Below are 14779 nucleotides of genomic sequence, written 5' to 3'. Positions count from 1 at the left end.
GAATTACCGATCTTCGGCTGGTTTCTGGGTAGTTTCTTCAGAGTGCATACGATTTGGATATTACCTTGAGAGATGAGCAAACTCATGTGAGTCAGGACGTCGTCATGAGAGCCTTAAGCCAGGATTTAAGAAACCGAGTATCAGAAACCGCTGGGTTTCACGCAAGTAGCTGGTTTTCGTGCTATCAAGATGAATCGCTATCTTTGCCAAAAGCACACTCTCCGCCCGTCACAAGACGGCCCTTGCCTGCTTCTGCAAATGTGATCACTTTGCAACCCTCCCTCATTTCTTCTCGAACAGATGCTCAAACTGTTGCAAAACTGTTGTGCAATAATATTGTATCGACCGTTTCTGAGTGAAGTTCGCTTCCCTGATAGTAAGAATAGAGTGTCGGTGACTGCCTGGCTGCAGTGTCGGTTTGACGCTTCGCATTGCTCATCACGACCTCTCTCGTGTGAAGGGTGAGTTCGGCTTCGAATACGAAGTCCTGAAGGGTGCTATCCAAGAAGCAGCGCTGGATGACTTGAATCTGTACCTCCTCGGGGTCCTTGGCCATATCACTGATGAAGTGAACGAGTCTCTTAGCAGTGGATGCGGCGACCCGCTGATCTCTCAGATCTGCTCTCTTGCTCTCTCTGAATTGCTTCTCCTCGTCGCTGTCCAAGGCATCGAACTGGCTTCCTCGATTTGTTCCCTTGGTTATCGCGTCTTCCCTGGGCTTGGCGACCGTTGTTCTATCGGTGGTTGCGCTGAGGGTTTCGACGGCGCTCTCGAGGGTCTGTGGCGTGGGCTTGACTGCGTCGGGTGTGCTTTTGCCATTGGCTTTGAGCATCCCAGTAACTCCGTTGGCGGCGGTAAAACTCTTCATCGCAGAAAGATTGGCTAGGCACTGGTTTCGGGCCTGTTCGAACGCATCTTCAACGATGCTCTTGAACTCGTGGCCGTTCTCATCGGTTGACTGGTCGTGACGCTTGAGCGGTAGGTTAAAGTTAGAGAGCAGGCTTATGATCATGCTTCAACCGAGCTCGAATCTCTCCGGATCTTCGTGAATGATTCTTGATGTGGCACTGAGAATGTCGGGAATGATGTGTGAGGTGAAAGTCTTGTCAAGGCCGGGGTTGAGAATCTACGTTAATTGTTAGACAATGGTAGAGTACATGAGACGACAACTTACGCATAACTCTTCTAGGGCTTTCCCTGCTTCGTTGGGAGTGGATTCATGCTGTTCGATGAGAAGTCGCAGCTGGTCAGTCGAGCGATTCAAGTTGGTAGTAGACATGTTGGGGCTGTACGAGCTTCCTGGAGCTTGAAGCTTGCCGTTCTTCGTTATCCTTGGCAGAGTTCCATCTCCAGGCTTCTGGATTCGAGTTCTGCACTCCGCACAGCTGCCGGCAAATTTGGTTCCATGTCTTCCTCCGCTCTTCCAGCTTCCCGATGTCATCTGCCACGTCCCGGCATTCTCTGAAGAAGAAGATCTGATCTGTGCTCCCGTCAATTTGGACGGCCGAACAGTGTCCGCGTCTGGGTACGCTAAAGCGTGATACTTGATGTTAATGAATCCGCGACCGAGCTGCAAGATAACCCTCAGGGCCTTCGTGGTGGGCGCTATGGCTCTCGCAGCTGCGATTTGAGAATCTGCGCCATCTCCCTCGCACAGCCTTTTGACCGAAAGGCCCTTGTGCACCTTGTGGTTGAACTGGAGGTCCTCGAGCGGGAGGTACCAGCCAACCCAAACCCCACGACACTCGAGACTGCCGCCCTGCCCGACTTCCTGAGCCGTAGGTTCATCTGGGACAGTGATTCTCTTCTTTGAAGTGTCGTTATTCAAGTCGGTTTTGAGCATCGTCTGGGTGCGTTCGTCAGCTTGATGTGCGAGAATTGAAGCTTCAGATTCTTTGGTCGAGAATCTCCTAGCCCATCGTCGTAGGCATGGAGTCCCGTGGTCCAACACAGGTCTCGGGAGAGAGTGATATCAACGTCCATGGTGTTTTGGATCGTCGGCGAGAATCGGGAATGTTTGGGGGCTCGACGGGGCGGGATTCACTGCGGAATTTGGGTCTATGAAAGTCGTGATGACTCCAGAAGGGCGTGATACCTTCAGAAAAGATATAGATAGTTGACGGTCACTGTGGGATAAATAGAAGAGAAAGTGTAGTCATGAATTAGTCGATGCGTTAGCTTTTATACCCCCGTGTAAGGCCTCTGGCCGTTCAGTCATTTTTACCTGCTTAGAGCGACAGACCTCTTGACTGCGCGCCTCCTGAACTTTATGCGGTGATGTTCAGAGGCTTTACTTTCTAGCAGGAACGTATGGGGTTTCTGTACTGTTTTTATTGGCCGATAGAGGGTAAAAGTACCTATATAGTGTTTCCAGAATTGTGCCCGCGAACAGGGTGAATTTTGCCTCAGTCTTTTCCCCCGTGTAAACGCTCGTCGGGCGTGCAGATAAATCAACATTGAGGATGTCAAGTCTATTGGATACGAAGGCTCGTTTATTTTTAAGTAAATATAGTATTTTTAAAATAGATATAACACACGAAATCAGCTAAGGCACAGAAATATCGATCTTCGGCTGAATTCTAGGTTGTTTCTTTTTAAGAGCCTCGTTTAGGTGGGCTCTTACGGTGAAATACAGGTAAATCCCGTGTTCCTGTAAATCAGAACTTGGGCATTAGAACATGACATTGGACCAGAATTCGACAGAGCCTGTGAGTATAAGACCGCGTTGGAGATGCATATGGCTAAGTTTCGTGCTATCAAGACGAATCGCTGTAAGGAAACTGTTCTGCTAAGAGTAACTCAGCCTACTTTGTAAACTCCATCCTCAGCTTCCCTCTGGCACCAATCCCCCTGTAGGCTTCTTCACCAAACCTCTCTGTTCACGATCGATTGATTGCTTCTCACTTGGTACGTGTGAATATAGAGCTCAATTGTCGTCTAAGAGTCCTTCTGCATACCAGCGTATGAGATGTTTTCCGTTTCGTCGAAACGCTGATGGCGAGCTGAGTTTGTCGATATGCTCAAATATGTAACAAATATCGAGCATTTGGGCAGCCGGTTTAAAGGTCCTCCAAGTCGCTCTCAGTGCCCTGGAACCATTCGATGATACGAAAACCTGCCAGAATCGTGTCCTGAGCATGCAGGGGAAAGCCATGTTGGAGATTCTGCATCAAACGCTCGTCGGACAGGAGAGCCATCCGTCTGATGAACTTCATGATCTGGGTGATGTTGTCGGTGTCAGGAGGCGCTTCCGCCTTGTCTTCTCTTTTGGTTCTCTTGCGTCCGTTTGTTGACTCCTCCCGGTTGCTATCCAGCTCGTCAGCATCGCCTCTGCGGCGCTTCTTCTCGTCATCAACCTCGCGCTGTTCCGACCGGTGCTCGTTCTTTGACTCCTCCGTGTTTCGACTCTCCTTCCTATGCCTCCAGTGCTTCTTGCTGGTATGATTCTGCTGTTGGCTTCTCGCTCTCTTCAGGTTCCGAGTCTCAACCTTTGGCGACTTATCACTGGCCACGCCCCTAGACCTGTCTTTCTTGACATTCATGCACCCTTCTTCCTTCTCAACGTCTGTGGGTTTCATACCGCTCTCATCCGTAGAGCATCCTCCATCATACTTGCGGTTGCCGGAGTCCGCAGAAGGTGGCTCGCTGAAATCACGAACGTTGTAGCTGCGAATGTTTGTGTCGCTCTTCTCTGTCACTCGAAGCTTTTTGATCCTCTGCTCTCTCTTGCCTTTTCGAGACTCGTTGTCTCGTTTGGCGTGTTTGTCGGAAGATGCGTTACTGGAGCTACGTGGGTTCTCCAGGCTTTTCTCCAGACTCTTCCCTAAGCTGATCTCCAGCTCCTCGCACGAACCCATGATCTTGGTATTCAACTGCAGCTCATTGAGGACATCCCTCGTCACCTTAGTGTCTCCGCCCTCCTCGCGTTGCTTTCTGGCTTCCTAGCGGCTATCGTTGCTTTATGAGCACTTCTCTCCGTTCTCAGCAGCCTTTCCAATCTGAAACTGTGTGCAACTGATGATACTTTTGAAAGATGCCACTCCAATAGCCAAGGCGTGGGTACTTGGGAGGTATTGTAGTTGAAGAGGAGAGAAAGTTAGTCAACAGAGCGGTAGATACGAGGAATATTTATACACTAATGGATTCTAGCTGGATATGTCGAAGGTCTTTGCTACACAGGAATACATGCAGTTGATCACATTAAGCTATATAGACTTAAATGTTGAAGTTGCAAAGGATTTTACTCAGACATGCATCTTTGACCATGTTAGTACTTGACGCTATCCTTGCTTTCTCTCTTGCTGAAGCAAGCCTTTAACTCAAACTTCGTTTCCAGGGTGAAGATTCATGACTGTTGTCGTTCTCCCACCCTTTTCACTCCCCCACTTGACCCTATCATGTTGTATCGGATCCCAGGACGACCATCGCAGTTGTGGTCTTGACGATGTAGACCCAATAGTCTCGGGTATGATATTCATATCGGAAGAAAACTGGACGTCGTAACCTCAGACAAGACTGAAATACTGCCAGTTCGGGAGACTGGAGAGTGGCGAAGCAAGCTGTGTACGACCTTTTGGTCTGCGACATATGCCCGAGAAAACCCTTTCCCAAAAGCTTTACCGTTCTCTAATGACTCTGATGATATTCTGATTTTTGTTCTACTCTTGTAATTGTTTTAAAAAAGATAATAGCGGTGAAGAGTGCGAAAACATAGCCTGCGACTCTTTGTTTGTCGGTATTTAGGATTTGAAACCCTCCTCTTGCGCCTTTCTCCACGTCATATCACGGCTTCGAAACCGTGGCACGTCACACTAACACTAATGAACATTCATCCAGTGAATGAGATATTATATAGGTACGGTAGCAGGTGTTGTGAGTAAGGTACTTAGATGGGGACCTGGGTCAGCACAATGTCAGAGTCGTTCATTGACTGGCAGTACAACAATTCATATCACAAGATTGATGAGGACGTGCTATTGCACATTAGAGTCGTTTCCATTGGCCTTCGGCATCCGTGGGTCGTGAGATTGACACCCGGGTACACGTATGGAATGATGGATGCAGAAATAAGGTAAAGTCGAGCCTCGACCCTACTGGCATCCTCGTCCATTAATTTCTCAAAGATGACTCGAACAGCGATCTGGAAACGTCAGAATGTTAGAGCGGGAGCTTCCTATAGGCAAATTGACAACTCATAGATCACGATAGAAGAGTCCCCATTATTGTAAACTGTAGAATTCAGAGATATCTGGCCTAGTGTATGTGGCTAATCTCTGTGTTTTCCATTTCTGTGCCATGAAAAATCAATCGCTGTGTGTTTCTGCTCTGCTGGAACCTCGTCCTCCGCTGGTCATCGAATGACCCTCCCCTGTGATTACTTCGTGACCAGTTCATTGGCTCTCCATCTGATGCTGAAAACGCTGCAAAAACGTCTCCCATAAGAAAAATTGCGCAGCTGTTGTGTGTGAGATTCTGATAATCGTAAGAATGCTGAAAGAAAGAATAGAACGTCGGAAAGTGCCGACTGGTGGATAGAAATGAGACGATGTAGTAGATGGTTGGCTTATCTCTTGGCCGCTGTGATGGTCATGTTCTGGAAGGACTCAACCATATCCATCCATCCCACCATCATCTTATTCCCAATAGGATGAATCCATCTGAAGCTGTCGATCTGGCGCTCGGTGGACAGCTGAGACATCCTCCGGAAGAACCTGACCAGCTTCAGATCCTCCTCGTCGAAAGCAGAGACGTAGCCGCCAGCATGATGTCTCGATCTCTTTGTCTTGCTGAAGGAGCTCTCCTGATCGCTTTCCAAATCCTCAGACTCGTCTCTGCGTCGCTTCTTCGCACCATCGCTCTTTTGCCTCGGGTCAGCGTCCTGGTGGGCTGGGATAGCTGTAGCTGTCCTTTGGATTTCAACCTCTGATGAGTTGTTGCTGTCCGCCTCGGAAATGGCGTCACTATCGGACTCGCCCTCTTCTCCGTTCTCCTCGGGCTCGCTGTCCTCCTCGGGCTCGCTGTCCTCCTCGGGCTCGCTGCTATCCTTAGGCTTATCTGAAGATGTATTACCGGAGTTGCGTAGCCTCTCCAGTCTCTTCTCCAGGACTTTGATCAAGCGCTCATGAGTGAATAAGAGCCTGTGATTGTTTCCAAGCGAGTCGAGGTCTAGTTCGATGTCCTCTTTGATGCTCTCGTGAGAGTCGTGGACCTCTTTGAGATGTGTTTCGACAATTTGACGGCTCTCTTCGATACTGGCCATGTTTGCGTCGGCAGTAGACATCGTTAGGTCTTGTTCTTGGTAGTTCTGAATACCCCGATTCTTGATATTCTAAAGTTCGTTCTTGTTCCTCCGTGTTCTTGCTCAGATGGTGCACAAGCTAGTTGTTCTCAACTTTCCCCCACCAGTCTCGTAGACCTCTGATGCTCAAGTGCGTACGTCGTTGAAAGGCGTGATGCCTTCAAAATTGGTGCAGGTCGTTGACAAACGTTGTGGGATGAATAGAAGAGACAGTTATTTCACGACGTGGCCGCCAAAACAATGGATTTTATATCTGCGAAAACGCTGCGTTTAGGTTATTTTCGTAGAGGGAAAGAGCAAGGAACAAGGCAAGGAAAGTACAGTTTTCGAGCTAGTCAGGCAGGAGCGAAGGAAACGTGAGAAAGGTGAGTTTGATCCTGCCTTGACACTTGTACCTGGTGAAGTAGTATGCTATGTATCTCTCCTAGACTGACAACCGGCTCTCTAACCCAGTTTTCCTATATTTGTTCAACTAGACGCACCCTGGCTTGATCACCCCGAACGGGATCTCCCTCATGCCTATGACTATCCCCCGGGTCGACAATACAGCTGGTTGTCAATAAGCTTCGCAAGGTGAAGTTGGCAACGAAACGGCCTCCTCGACTTGTTAAGCGCCAAATACACGAAGACTCCGGCCTTCTCGTCTAGTCAGACACGAACTCAGTTACGTGGCAAGATACGAGACGATGTATTGCTGGGGGTGTTCCTTTTTCTTGTTTTCCTCGGCGCATGCCCTCGCAATTGGTCTCCGGGTACTAGCCAAAGGGAGTCAGGCCTCACGCAGCCAAATGTCCGAGACGGGCCAAATGACGGCCCGAAGGCCCGTTGCCCCGGGTTTTGAGGTGTCGGTGGCGGCGTGGTGCTGTGGGGCGGCAGCACCGAGATAGGGGCCCGCCGGCCCAGGCACCGGTGGCAGTGGTTGTCGGGAAGGAGAGGAAGAAGTAGTCCTTTATGTAGTTCTGTACTGTTGAGTACGGGGGTCACGGTCTCATCGATCTCATGTTTTTGTGGCACTTGCTTAGGCGTGGGATTGAAGGCTGTTGACTGTGGCGATCATGGCTGACTCCTGGGAGAATGTGTCATCATTGAAATTTTATGTGCGGGTTATCCGAACTTATCGCATAGTCTCTATTAGCTTGTCCTTGGTGTTCTGGAACAACATGTTGCTTGGGGTTGACTTGTGTAAACGAGGACACCGTCATGTGGAGGGGCGACGGTGCACGACGGACGACGGACGACGATGACGACGACAACAACAACAGCGAAAGCGACAGCACTAATGGACAATAAAGACAGCAACAACAGCGACGACGACGAAGACAACAGCGACGACGGCAGAAACGTCGGCAGAAACAAGACGAAAAACATCAAACATCGGGCATGATTCTCGAAACATCGCCGCTGACCTCAATTTCGATCTCAAGCATTCTCAAACAGTGAGTACGCGACAGTCTCTTTCAGCGATGTTTATCTGGATGTTCTCGCGCAATCCAAGACCGACAAGCACACTTGGCTGTTCTCGAGATATCACGAGCGGCCAAATGCGGCTTCCCACAATCAAGCTCCGTGACTCTCAATGATGATCATCGGTCGCTTGTCCGGCCAAACCTATGTGATCACTTGTTCCATCGACAAGGTAGCTAATTTCGATATTTCTCTTGAGATCCATCGAGTTCGACGCTCGTATAGAATTGTTGTGTCCCGTCGGCGCCTGGCCAAAGAGGTTCTGTATGCGGTCAATTTCTGACTTCAGTCAAGCCACGACCTTCCCAGCCACCCCACCACTTCTTCCCTTGACCAAACGCCATCACGGTAAGCTCGGTGAAGAAGGCGGCTGTCAAATATCGAATCTTCCTCTCAAGGGATGCTTAATTGCAATAACCATTCATGCCCTTCGCCTGGCGCATCCAATATTCTTCCTGAGCCATTTCTCCATAGACCTCAATGGAACAGCCTGTTTGCAAGGTGCCGAAGACAATCAGTGGACGTGAAAACACGCTCGAGCCAATGAAACACCCCTCTTGAGCCATACCCTGTCAGGAATGTGGAAAGTTTGGGTAACACGACCGGAATATGGCCGAGCCCCAAGACAGCCGCATGAACACAAAACACTTTGATTGGGTGTTTCTAGGGCTCATTTCCTTTTGTTCCCACTCGGTGGAAAGACTCTCCGGGTCTCGGCTGAGTCAGTCCGTCCCAAATTCTGCCACACGAGTGATCTGTCCCCCGCGACACCGCCCACCACAACTCTATATAACCCGCGTCTGTCTCTGCATCTTCCTCTTCTTTTTCTTTTCTTCTTTAGCTCTCTTTGTAAGTCTTTGAAGCCCATGCCTCCTCCTCGAATAACACGATTTGCTAACAAAATCTCTTAACAGGCCTTTTGGCTTAGATCAAGTGTAGTATCTGTTCTTTTCAGTTTAATCTCTGAAAGGTCTCTAAGGAGACCAATCGTGATTATTCCTATTTTTGGCTTTAGGGAAGAGTCCTCTGTGCTTGCACATGACTCATCCCACAGTGTCCCTGGTATTACACTGCCTCCAGGCGACGCGAACCTCTTTTCATTGTACGCCCTGGCGTGTCCAGGGGTATGAAGAAGAAACTTCGACACACTACGCATGAATGTAGGCAACTGCCGACAGCTGTGACGCACAAGCCACATGCATTTTGGATTCCAACTGTCGAGCACACTAGTCACCAGCTCTAACGAGCCCTGCGAAGACCTTTCATGCTGTGTACTACAACGCCTGTTCACTTGGTGAATAGAATGTTCCATGTTCATGTTCAACCTATGGTTGTAATCAGACAGATAGATGGATGGGTTGTGTAATACTGACTTGTGCTAAGTCAGCATCGAGATGTCAGATGATGAAAGCTGGCCATGCTATGCCGGCGCTTTAGGATAACTTTCCAAATTTGGTAACCTTGCTGGAGAAGGCATCTTCTCTTATCTTCTCAGGCGAGATGACATGTACGGTGCTAGCTAGGCAGCTGATATTGGGACGTGGCTAGATAAGTCCGGCCATGATGGAACTTGAATCTGAGAAAGCTAGAGGTTCATCATTCAACTTGCGGGCAACTTGCGGGCAACTTGCGGGCAACTTGCGAGTAATGATCTTCGAGTCGACGACTAGCATTGAACAATTAAAAAGCCTCAGAGACACGTCTGCCTGCCAAATTTGTCATGGTTAGTGTTTCTAACCCGCGCATATTTTCGAGTGCAACCACTCATTGCCGCCAGAGTCCCCACGGCATCTACAGAAGCCTCTTTCGCCAGGCGGAAGACCTTTCAGTTTACCTTGACACTGCTTGGGAGGTAGTCCCCGGCGTGGTGTTCCTGCCATTGCTCCTCCTCGGCGAGATCATGATCATCATTGGCGTCATGATCATTTTGCCGGTGATTCAAGTCACAAAGAGCATTTGCTCAGCATCATTTTTCGTCCTTTGCGTATTGTCAAAAGCCGTGGAAATTTGTTTTGAGTTGATTTTGCTACTGAGAGGCATCGCAGCTCAGGTTGTCCGGACACGAGTTGACACAAATAGTGCATTCCATGGGGTCGACATCCATGCTGGCATCTCTTCGGTCCGGAAAAGGTTTCGGTACGCCCTGTCGCCGCCGTTTATCCCATTCCGGTTGTTCTTTCGGCGAATGCCGTTGCAAGTCTCGGGGCGCGAAATGGACGTGGAGGCAGTGCGCAAGCATGAGGACGGCCGCATGCAGAAGAAATAAGTCGTACTGCAACGAGGCGGGAAAGAGTAGAAAATCTGAGCATCAACATACTGTCGCAAGAGATGCGCAGAAAACTTCGTCTGCTGAGCGCTTCGGCCACTGCAATTAGGGCCAGACCCGCAACGCCGAAGGACGCCGCTCGTGGTTCGGACCAAATGGGGTCGGCCCGGTCCGGACGCCGTCCCTACGCCGACAATCTCCGGGGAATGCTCCTCGTTCTCGCTTAGGAGCTCAATCCAGCTGCCTCTTTCCCGCAGGAGAGCGATCGATCCAGACCGTTCCAACGCATCACCGTTGCATCTTTAGCGTCCCCGAATCCCACGCTCGCTTACACCCACGCAGCCCCCAATATCGTCGTCAAATTCGAAAATTATGCCCAATTCTCCAGTGATCGTGCCTTAGGTGATGATTACCATCTCATGGAGTCGTCATAGACTTTACTGCTGCCTGGCTTGGCCGATTCTGGGTGCGCTCTTTGCCATGTTGCATTAGACTTTCGCACCAGTCAGAGATCGAGTTTACCGCGTACCCATGTCCGGTCTACCTTCACTTGGCACACCTGCTAAGGGGGGCAGTGCCTGGCACACTCTAATTGCACTGCGAATCCTGCGAATAGCCTTCCCGAACTATCCTTTCCCAACGGACTTCTTCTTTCCCTTATCGTAGATCAGAGTTTATATCTGGAACATGGGGTTTAATTCTGCCCAGATGACGCTTTCTCTGCCCGTTTGATGTTACGCGGAAACGTGGATGTGAGAGGGGAAGTTTAGGCAACAGCAAATTGACGGAGAAATTCATCACAACAGCCGCTGCGAGTTCATCTCATTCTTGTTGAAAAACACACTTGATCTGTCATTTTTTCTCTTGTTGCTTGTGGGTTAGATAAGGGACCGTTGTCTCCCGCACTTCCTGTTCAGGACATACGAGAGATCCGTCGATGAACTCTGGTTTGCCCACCCCCGTCTCACAACCAACGAGACGAAACCGCAACCGGGTCGCTGGGACGCCGCCGGCTTACAAGTCCATCTCACACCAAATTTATCAGCCCTACGATCAGACCAATCAGCCCTATGACGATCCGTCCAGGCCCGGAAGTGCTCACCTTCGCGCTCGAGGACTGGCCGCGCAAGGACGGGCCCAGCACCCGGGCCAGCAAGCCCAAGGTGCGGACCGGGTGTATTACTTGCAAGTATGTAGTCATTCTTCACACTGAGACATGTTCGTGTCAATGTTGACGTTTCTGGCAGACGCCGCAGGGTAAAATGCGACGAAGCGAAGCCGACATGCCACAACTGCGTCAAGCGCAAGGTCCCGTGTGAGGGCTACATCACGGAGCCGCGGGCATCAAAGACGCCCCCGAAGCAGGCGGTGAGGTCTCCGAGGGGCAGCGTGGTGGCCATTTCGCCGCGGGTGGTCGAGCCGAGCTACGAGGGCCTCGTGTTCACCAGCCAGCTGCAGCGGGACCACTTTGACCACTGGCTGTGGTTCGCGGGCGACACGCTGGTGTTCCCGTCCGAGCTGATCACCGAGACGATACCGCAGCTCGCGCGGTCCGACGCCGGCGTGAGGAATGCTGCGTTTGCGATTGGCGCGGCGTCCTTGGGGAGTTTCACGAGAGAGCAGCGGCTCAGGGGCAAGGGGCCGTATTATCCTAATGCGCTGAGGTATTATAACCGCGCGTTGCAGCACACGGCGGCGTCGGCCACAACGGAAGACTCGTTCCCGAAGGTACTCATGACGTGTCTTTTGTTCTTCATGTTTGAGGCGTTGCAAGGGGATAGGAAAGCGGCGCTGATTCACTTGAATCACGGATGTCACATTCTTGATCAGTATGAGCGGCGGGTCGGGCGGAAGAGGACGCCGCTGCTTGAGGCGATAGTTGCGAACTTCCAACGCCTTACGATGCAGTCGTGGAGCCACGGAGGAGACCATCCCGCTGAGACTGAAGAGCATGCGCCGTGGTGCTGTCGAGGGAGGATGAAGCGGTATGCTGTGGATGAGATGCCGGAGGTGTTTGATACCCTCGACGAGGCACATCGCTGGTGGGAGATTACGCAGCATCATGTTGTACACCACGCACCACTATTGATTGGGTTCAGGGTCGAAGGGACGGGGAACAAGTCGCCGGCAGCGTATCCCTCGACACAGAGCTTGCCGATATCTACTGAGAAGGTCAAGGAGCATATGAAGTTCATTGAGCGCTGGCGAGCAAGGTTCCTGCCTCTGGTGAGGGCGCCGGAAAAGCACGCCCAAGACCAAGAAGATCGGGAGCGGCTGAAGACCCTCGGTCTGAGGATACATTCTACGTATCTGTCCGTACCAACAAAAACAGCAAATTACACGGACTGGGAAGCACTCGTATCCTTGACGCCCGCGTTCAGGGAGGTTGTCACGCTAAGCGAGAAGTTTCTCACAATTCAACAGCGGCACGCGAAGATGGGCGAGGTGTTTACGATGAACAGCATCAGTCCCACGTGGCCCCTCGGCGCGGCAGCCATCCTGTGCGCCGATGACGGCGTGAAGGCGGACGCGATGAGACTGCTGCGCAGGTTCCCTCGCCGGGACGGGCTTTGGGACACGTGTACGTATGTCACGATGCTGGAGGGCGTCCAGCGGGCGAAGGAGACTCTTCGGAGCCGTGTTGGGGAGAAGAGCGAGGAGGATCACATGTTTAGTTACGAGGTTGTGTACGATGAGAAGTCCATCTCGTGGGTCAAGGCTGTGGAGGATCCGGCGGTCGTCGGACGGGATGCGTTGGAGTACAAGATCGAGATGCCGTGAGCCTTTGAGAAGAAGTTTTTAGGCAGGGCAGTGTGCACCGAACATGCGTAAAATCTGTATATCGCCTCTGATCGCATAAAAATTCATCGTCGCTGTCATCTATCGTCGTCGTCGTTACTGTCGCTCTAATATTCTCCACTACTATTATCCTTCTGGAAGTAGCAAGTACGCCACTAGAGGTACATGGGACACTGCCTGGCTAGCAAAGCTCTTTTGGAAAGACCGAGGCATGGAAGGGATCATTGTCAGTCTGCTGGCTCGGGCAAGAGGACGGCCTTGACATGGCTAGGCGCATGAGAGGAACGCCTGGGATGATAGTTGCCAGGGAAGAAAGGAGCGATATCGAATGAACCATTGACTCTTTCCGCACTTGGCCTTGTTTCCAAGTCATGTAAGTCACAGTTTCCCACAGAACTACAAGGTACAAGGTAGGAAGAGCAACGGCGAAGACGGGCAGGAACTATCAGAAGGCAATGTCAAGGAAGCAAGGCGACAAGAAGCAGTCGAAAGAGTAGCGGGAAGGAGTGAGTGTGGATAAACCAGACCACAAGCACAGCAACAGGAAGTACCTGCCGACGGGGGAAGGCGGGAAGAACATCGACAGGAAGCAACAACGAGGGATGGAGGAAGGCACGATGTCAGGAAAGAGCAGCAAGTGAGCGACCATAAATAACGCGGACCTGACGACGTCCGTCTCCTGGAACCTCGTCCCAACATCATCACCATTCTCAGCACCGCCAGCTTCTATCAGCATTCAACCAGACACAACCACACCACATCATCAGCTCTTCTCTTTTGGATTACCACATTCATCAATCGTCCCACGTCAGTCATGGCAGGCAATCAAGACGCGGTTGCGGCAAGCAATCAAGACGCAGCTGCGGCAAGCAACCAAGACGCGGTTGTGACAAGCAATCAAGCCGCGGCTGCGGCAAGCAATCAAGCCGCGGCTGCGGCAAGCAATCAGGACGCGGCTGCGGCAGGCAATCGAGACGCGGCTACGACAAGCAACCAAGACCACAATCCACCTACTACTACAACGACTGCAACATCTACAACGGCTGCAACGCCTGTCACGCCTGTTACGCCTGTTACGCCTGTTACGCCTGTTACGCCTGTTACGCCTGTTACGCCTGTTGGGCTTGTTGAGCCTGTCAAGCCTGTTGAACCTGTTGAGCCTGTCGAGCCTGTCGAGCCTGTTGAGCCTGTTCCGCCTGTTCCGCCTGCGGAATCTGCAGTATTTGCACCAAGACCCGACAATTCTAGGTCGTTTAGCCTGTATATCCCATTCAAGATCAGGTTTTGGTTCCGTTGTCACTATTGGAGCACCCGGGCGAGAATGTCGTCGACGTCGAAGTCGAATTTCCTGACCAAATTCGAATCTGGCGATGATATCGATCGTGCCGATGCCGCGTTTCGAATGGATTGCATTGAGACAAACGACAATCTGCGCCGCATAGTTGTCAGAGAATACTACCAAGAGTGTAGGAGGAAGAAAAATCCGACCATCAAAGACCTGAAGATTGCTTTGATACGGGTATGCCAGAAGAACAACGAGTCCACGGATGAGACTATCGCACGCTTTCGCGCCCGCTGGCCATGGTCCTCGGAAGACGACCCAGACCCAAATGACCGAAGGATTAACGGCGTATGGCAGGATGGCACATACGTCTTACCCGACATAATACCTGTATCAATTTTGAAAGTTACAAAGCCTGACGTCACTCATTTCGAGTAGCGATACGACCACAACGGCAATCTCTACCACTAGCGAAGGTGTCTGCGGTCACAGCAAAGTTGTTGGCCTATTGTCGAATGCCAAGAGCACACGGAGTGCTTTTGGATGTGCTGTTGGGAACACACGCAGAAACGGACGGCTGTTCTTGATGCTCTCAGCCTCTGATATGGGCTGCCTCACCAACGAAGATGCGGCATGAAATCATTTTCCTTGTGAGTACCGCATGGGAGCT

The 14779-nt window shown here is 51.1% G+C and overlaps 6 protein-coding genes across 6 annotated transcripts; 2 read left to right on the top strand and 4 right to left on the bottom strand.

Moving 5' to 3' along the window:
* Positions 1-304: 304 nt before the first annotated feature.
* CGCA056_v000942 (uncharacterized protein) lies at positions 305-1012 on the bottom strand (the record flags this gene model as incomplete). The annotated part of the gene is made up of 1 exon (XM_037316203.1): positions 305-1012. One exon carries the CDS (start codon positions 1010-1012, stop codon positions 305-307), a length of 708 nt encoding a protein of 235 aa, XP_037184758.1.
* A 126-nt stretch (positions 1013-1138) lies between these two features.
* Positions 1139-1843, bottom strand: CGCA056_v000941 (uncharacterized protein; the record flags this gene model as incomplete). The annotated part of the gene is made up of 1 exon (XM_037316202.1): positions 1139-1843. One exon carries the CDS (start codon positions 1841-1843, stop codon positions 1139-1141), a length of 705 nt encoding a protein of 234 aa, XP_037184761.1.
* A 1216-nt stretch (positions 1844-3059) lies between these two features.
* CGCA056_v000940 (uncharacterized protein) lies at positions 3060-3857 on the bottom strand (the record flags this gene model as incomplete). The annotated part of the gene is made up of 1 exon (XM_037316201.1): positions 3060-3857. One exon carries the CDS (start codon positions 3855-3857, stop codon positions 3060-3062), a length of 798 nt encoding a protein of 265 aa, XP_037184760.1.
* Positions 3858-5563: 1706 nt separating this feature from the next.
* On the bottom strand, positions 5564-6259 carry CGCA056_v000939 (uncharacterized protein; the record flags this gene model as incomplete). Its single annotated transcript, XM_037316200.1, has 1 exon — positions 5564-6259. One exon carries the CDS (start codon positions 6257-6259, stop codon positions 5564-5566), a length of 696 nt encoding a protein of 231 aa, XP_037185821.1.
* A 4839-nt stretch (positions 6260-11098) lies between these two features.
* atnN-6 (Aspercryptin biosynthesis cluster-specific transcription regulator atnN) lies at positions 11099-12809 on the top strand (the record flags this gene model as incomplete). The annotated part of the gene is made up of 2 exons (XM_037316199.1): positions 11099-11217; positions 11276-12809. The coding sequence occupies 2 exons, from the start codon at positions 11099-11101 to the stop codon at positions 12807-12809; spliced, it is 1653 nt and encodes a 550-aa protein (XP_037185822.1).
* Positions 12810-13641: 832 nt separating this feature from the next.
* Positions 13642-14547, top strand: levS (Levansucrase; the record flags this gene model as incomplete). The annotated part of the gene is made up of 1 exon (XM_037316198.1): positions 13642-14547. The coding sequence occupies one exon, from the start codon at positions 13642-13644 to the stop codon at positions 14545-14547; it is 906 nt and encodes a 301-aa protein (XP_037184992.1).
* Positions 14548-14779: the final 232 nt, after the last annotated feature.

The sequence above is a fragment of the Colletotrichum aenigma genome (assembly GCF_013390185.1).
Source record: "Colletotrichum aenigma strain Cg56 chromosome Unknown KSG_Cg56_contig01, whole genome shotgun sequence".
Classification (NCBI taxonomy): Eukaryota; Fungi; Ascomycota; class Sordariomycetes; order Glomerellales; family Glomerellaceae; genus Colletotrichum; species Colletotrichum aenigma.
This window is presented reverse-complemented; position numbering and strand designations above follow the sequence as displayed.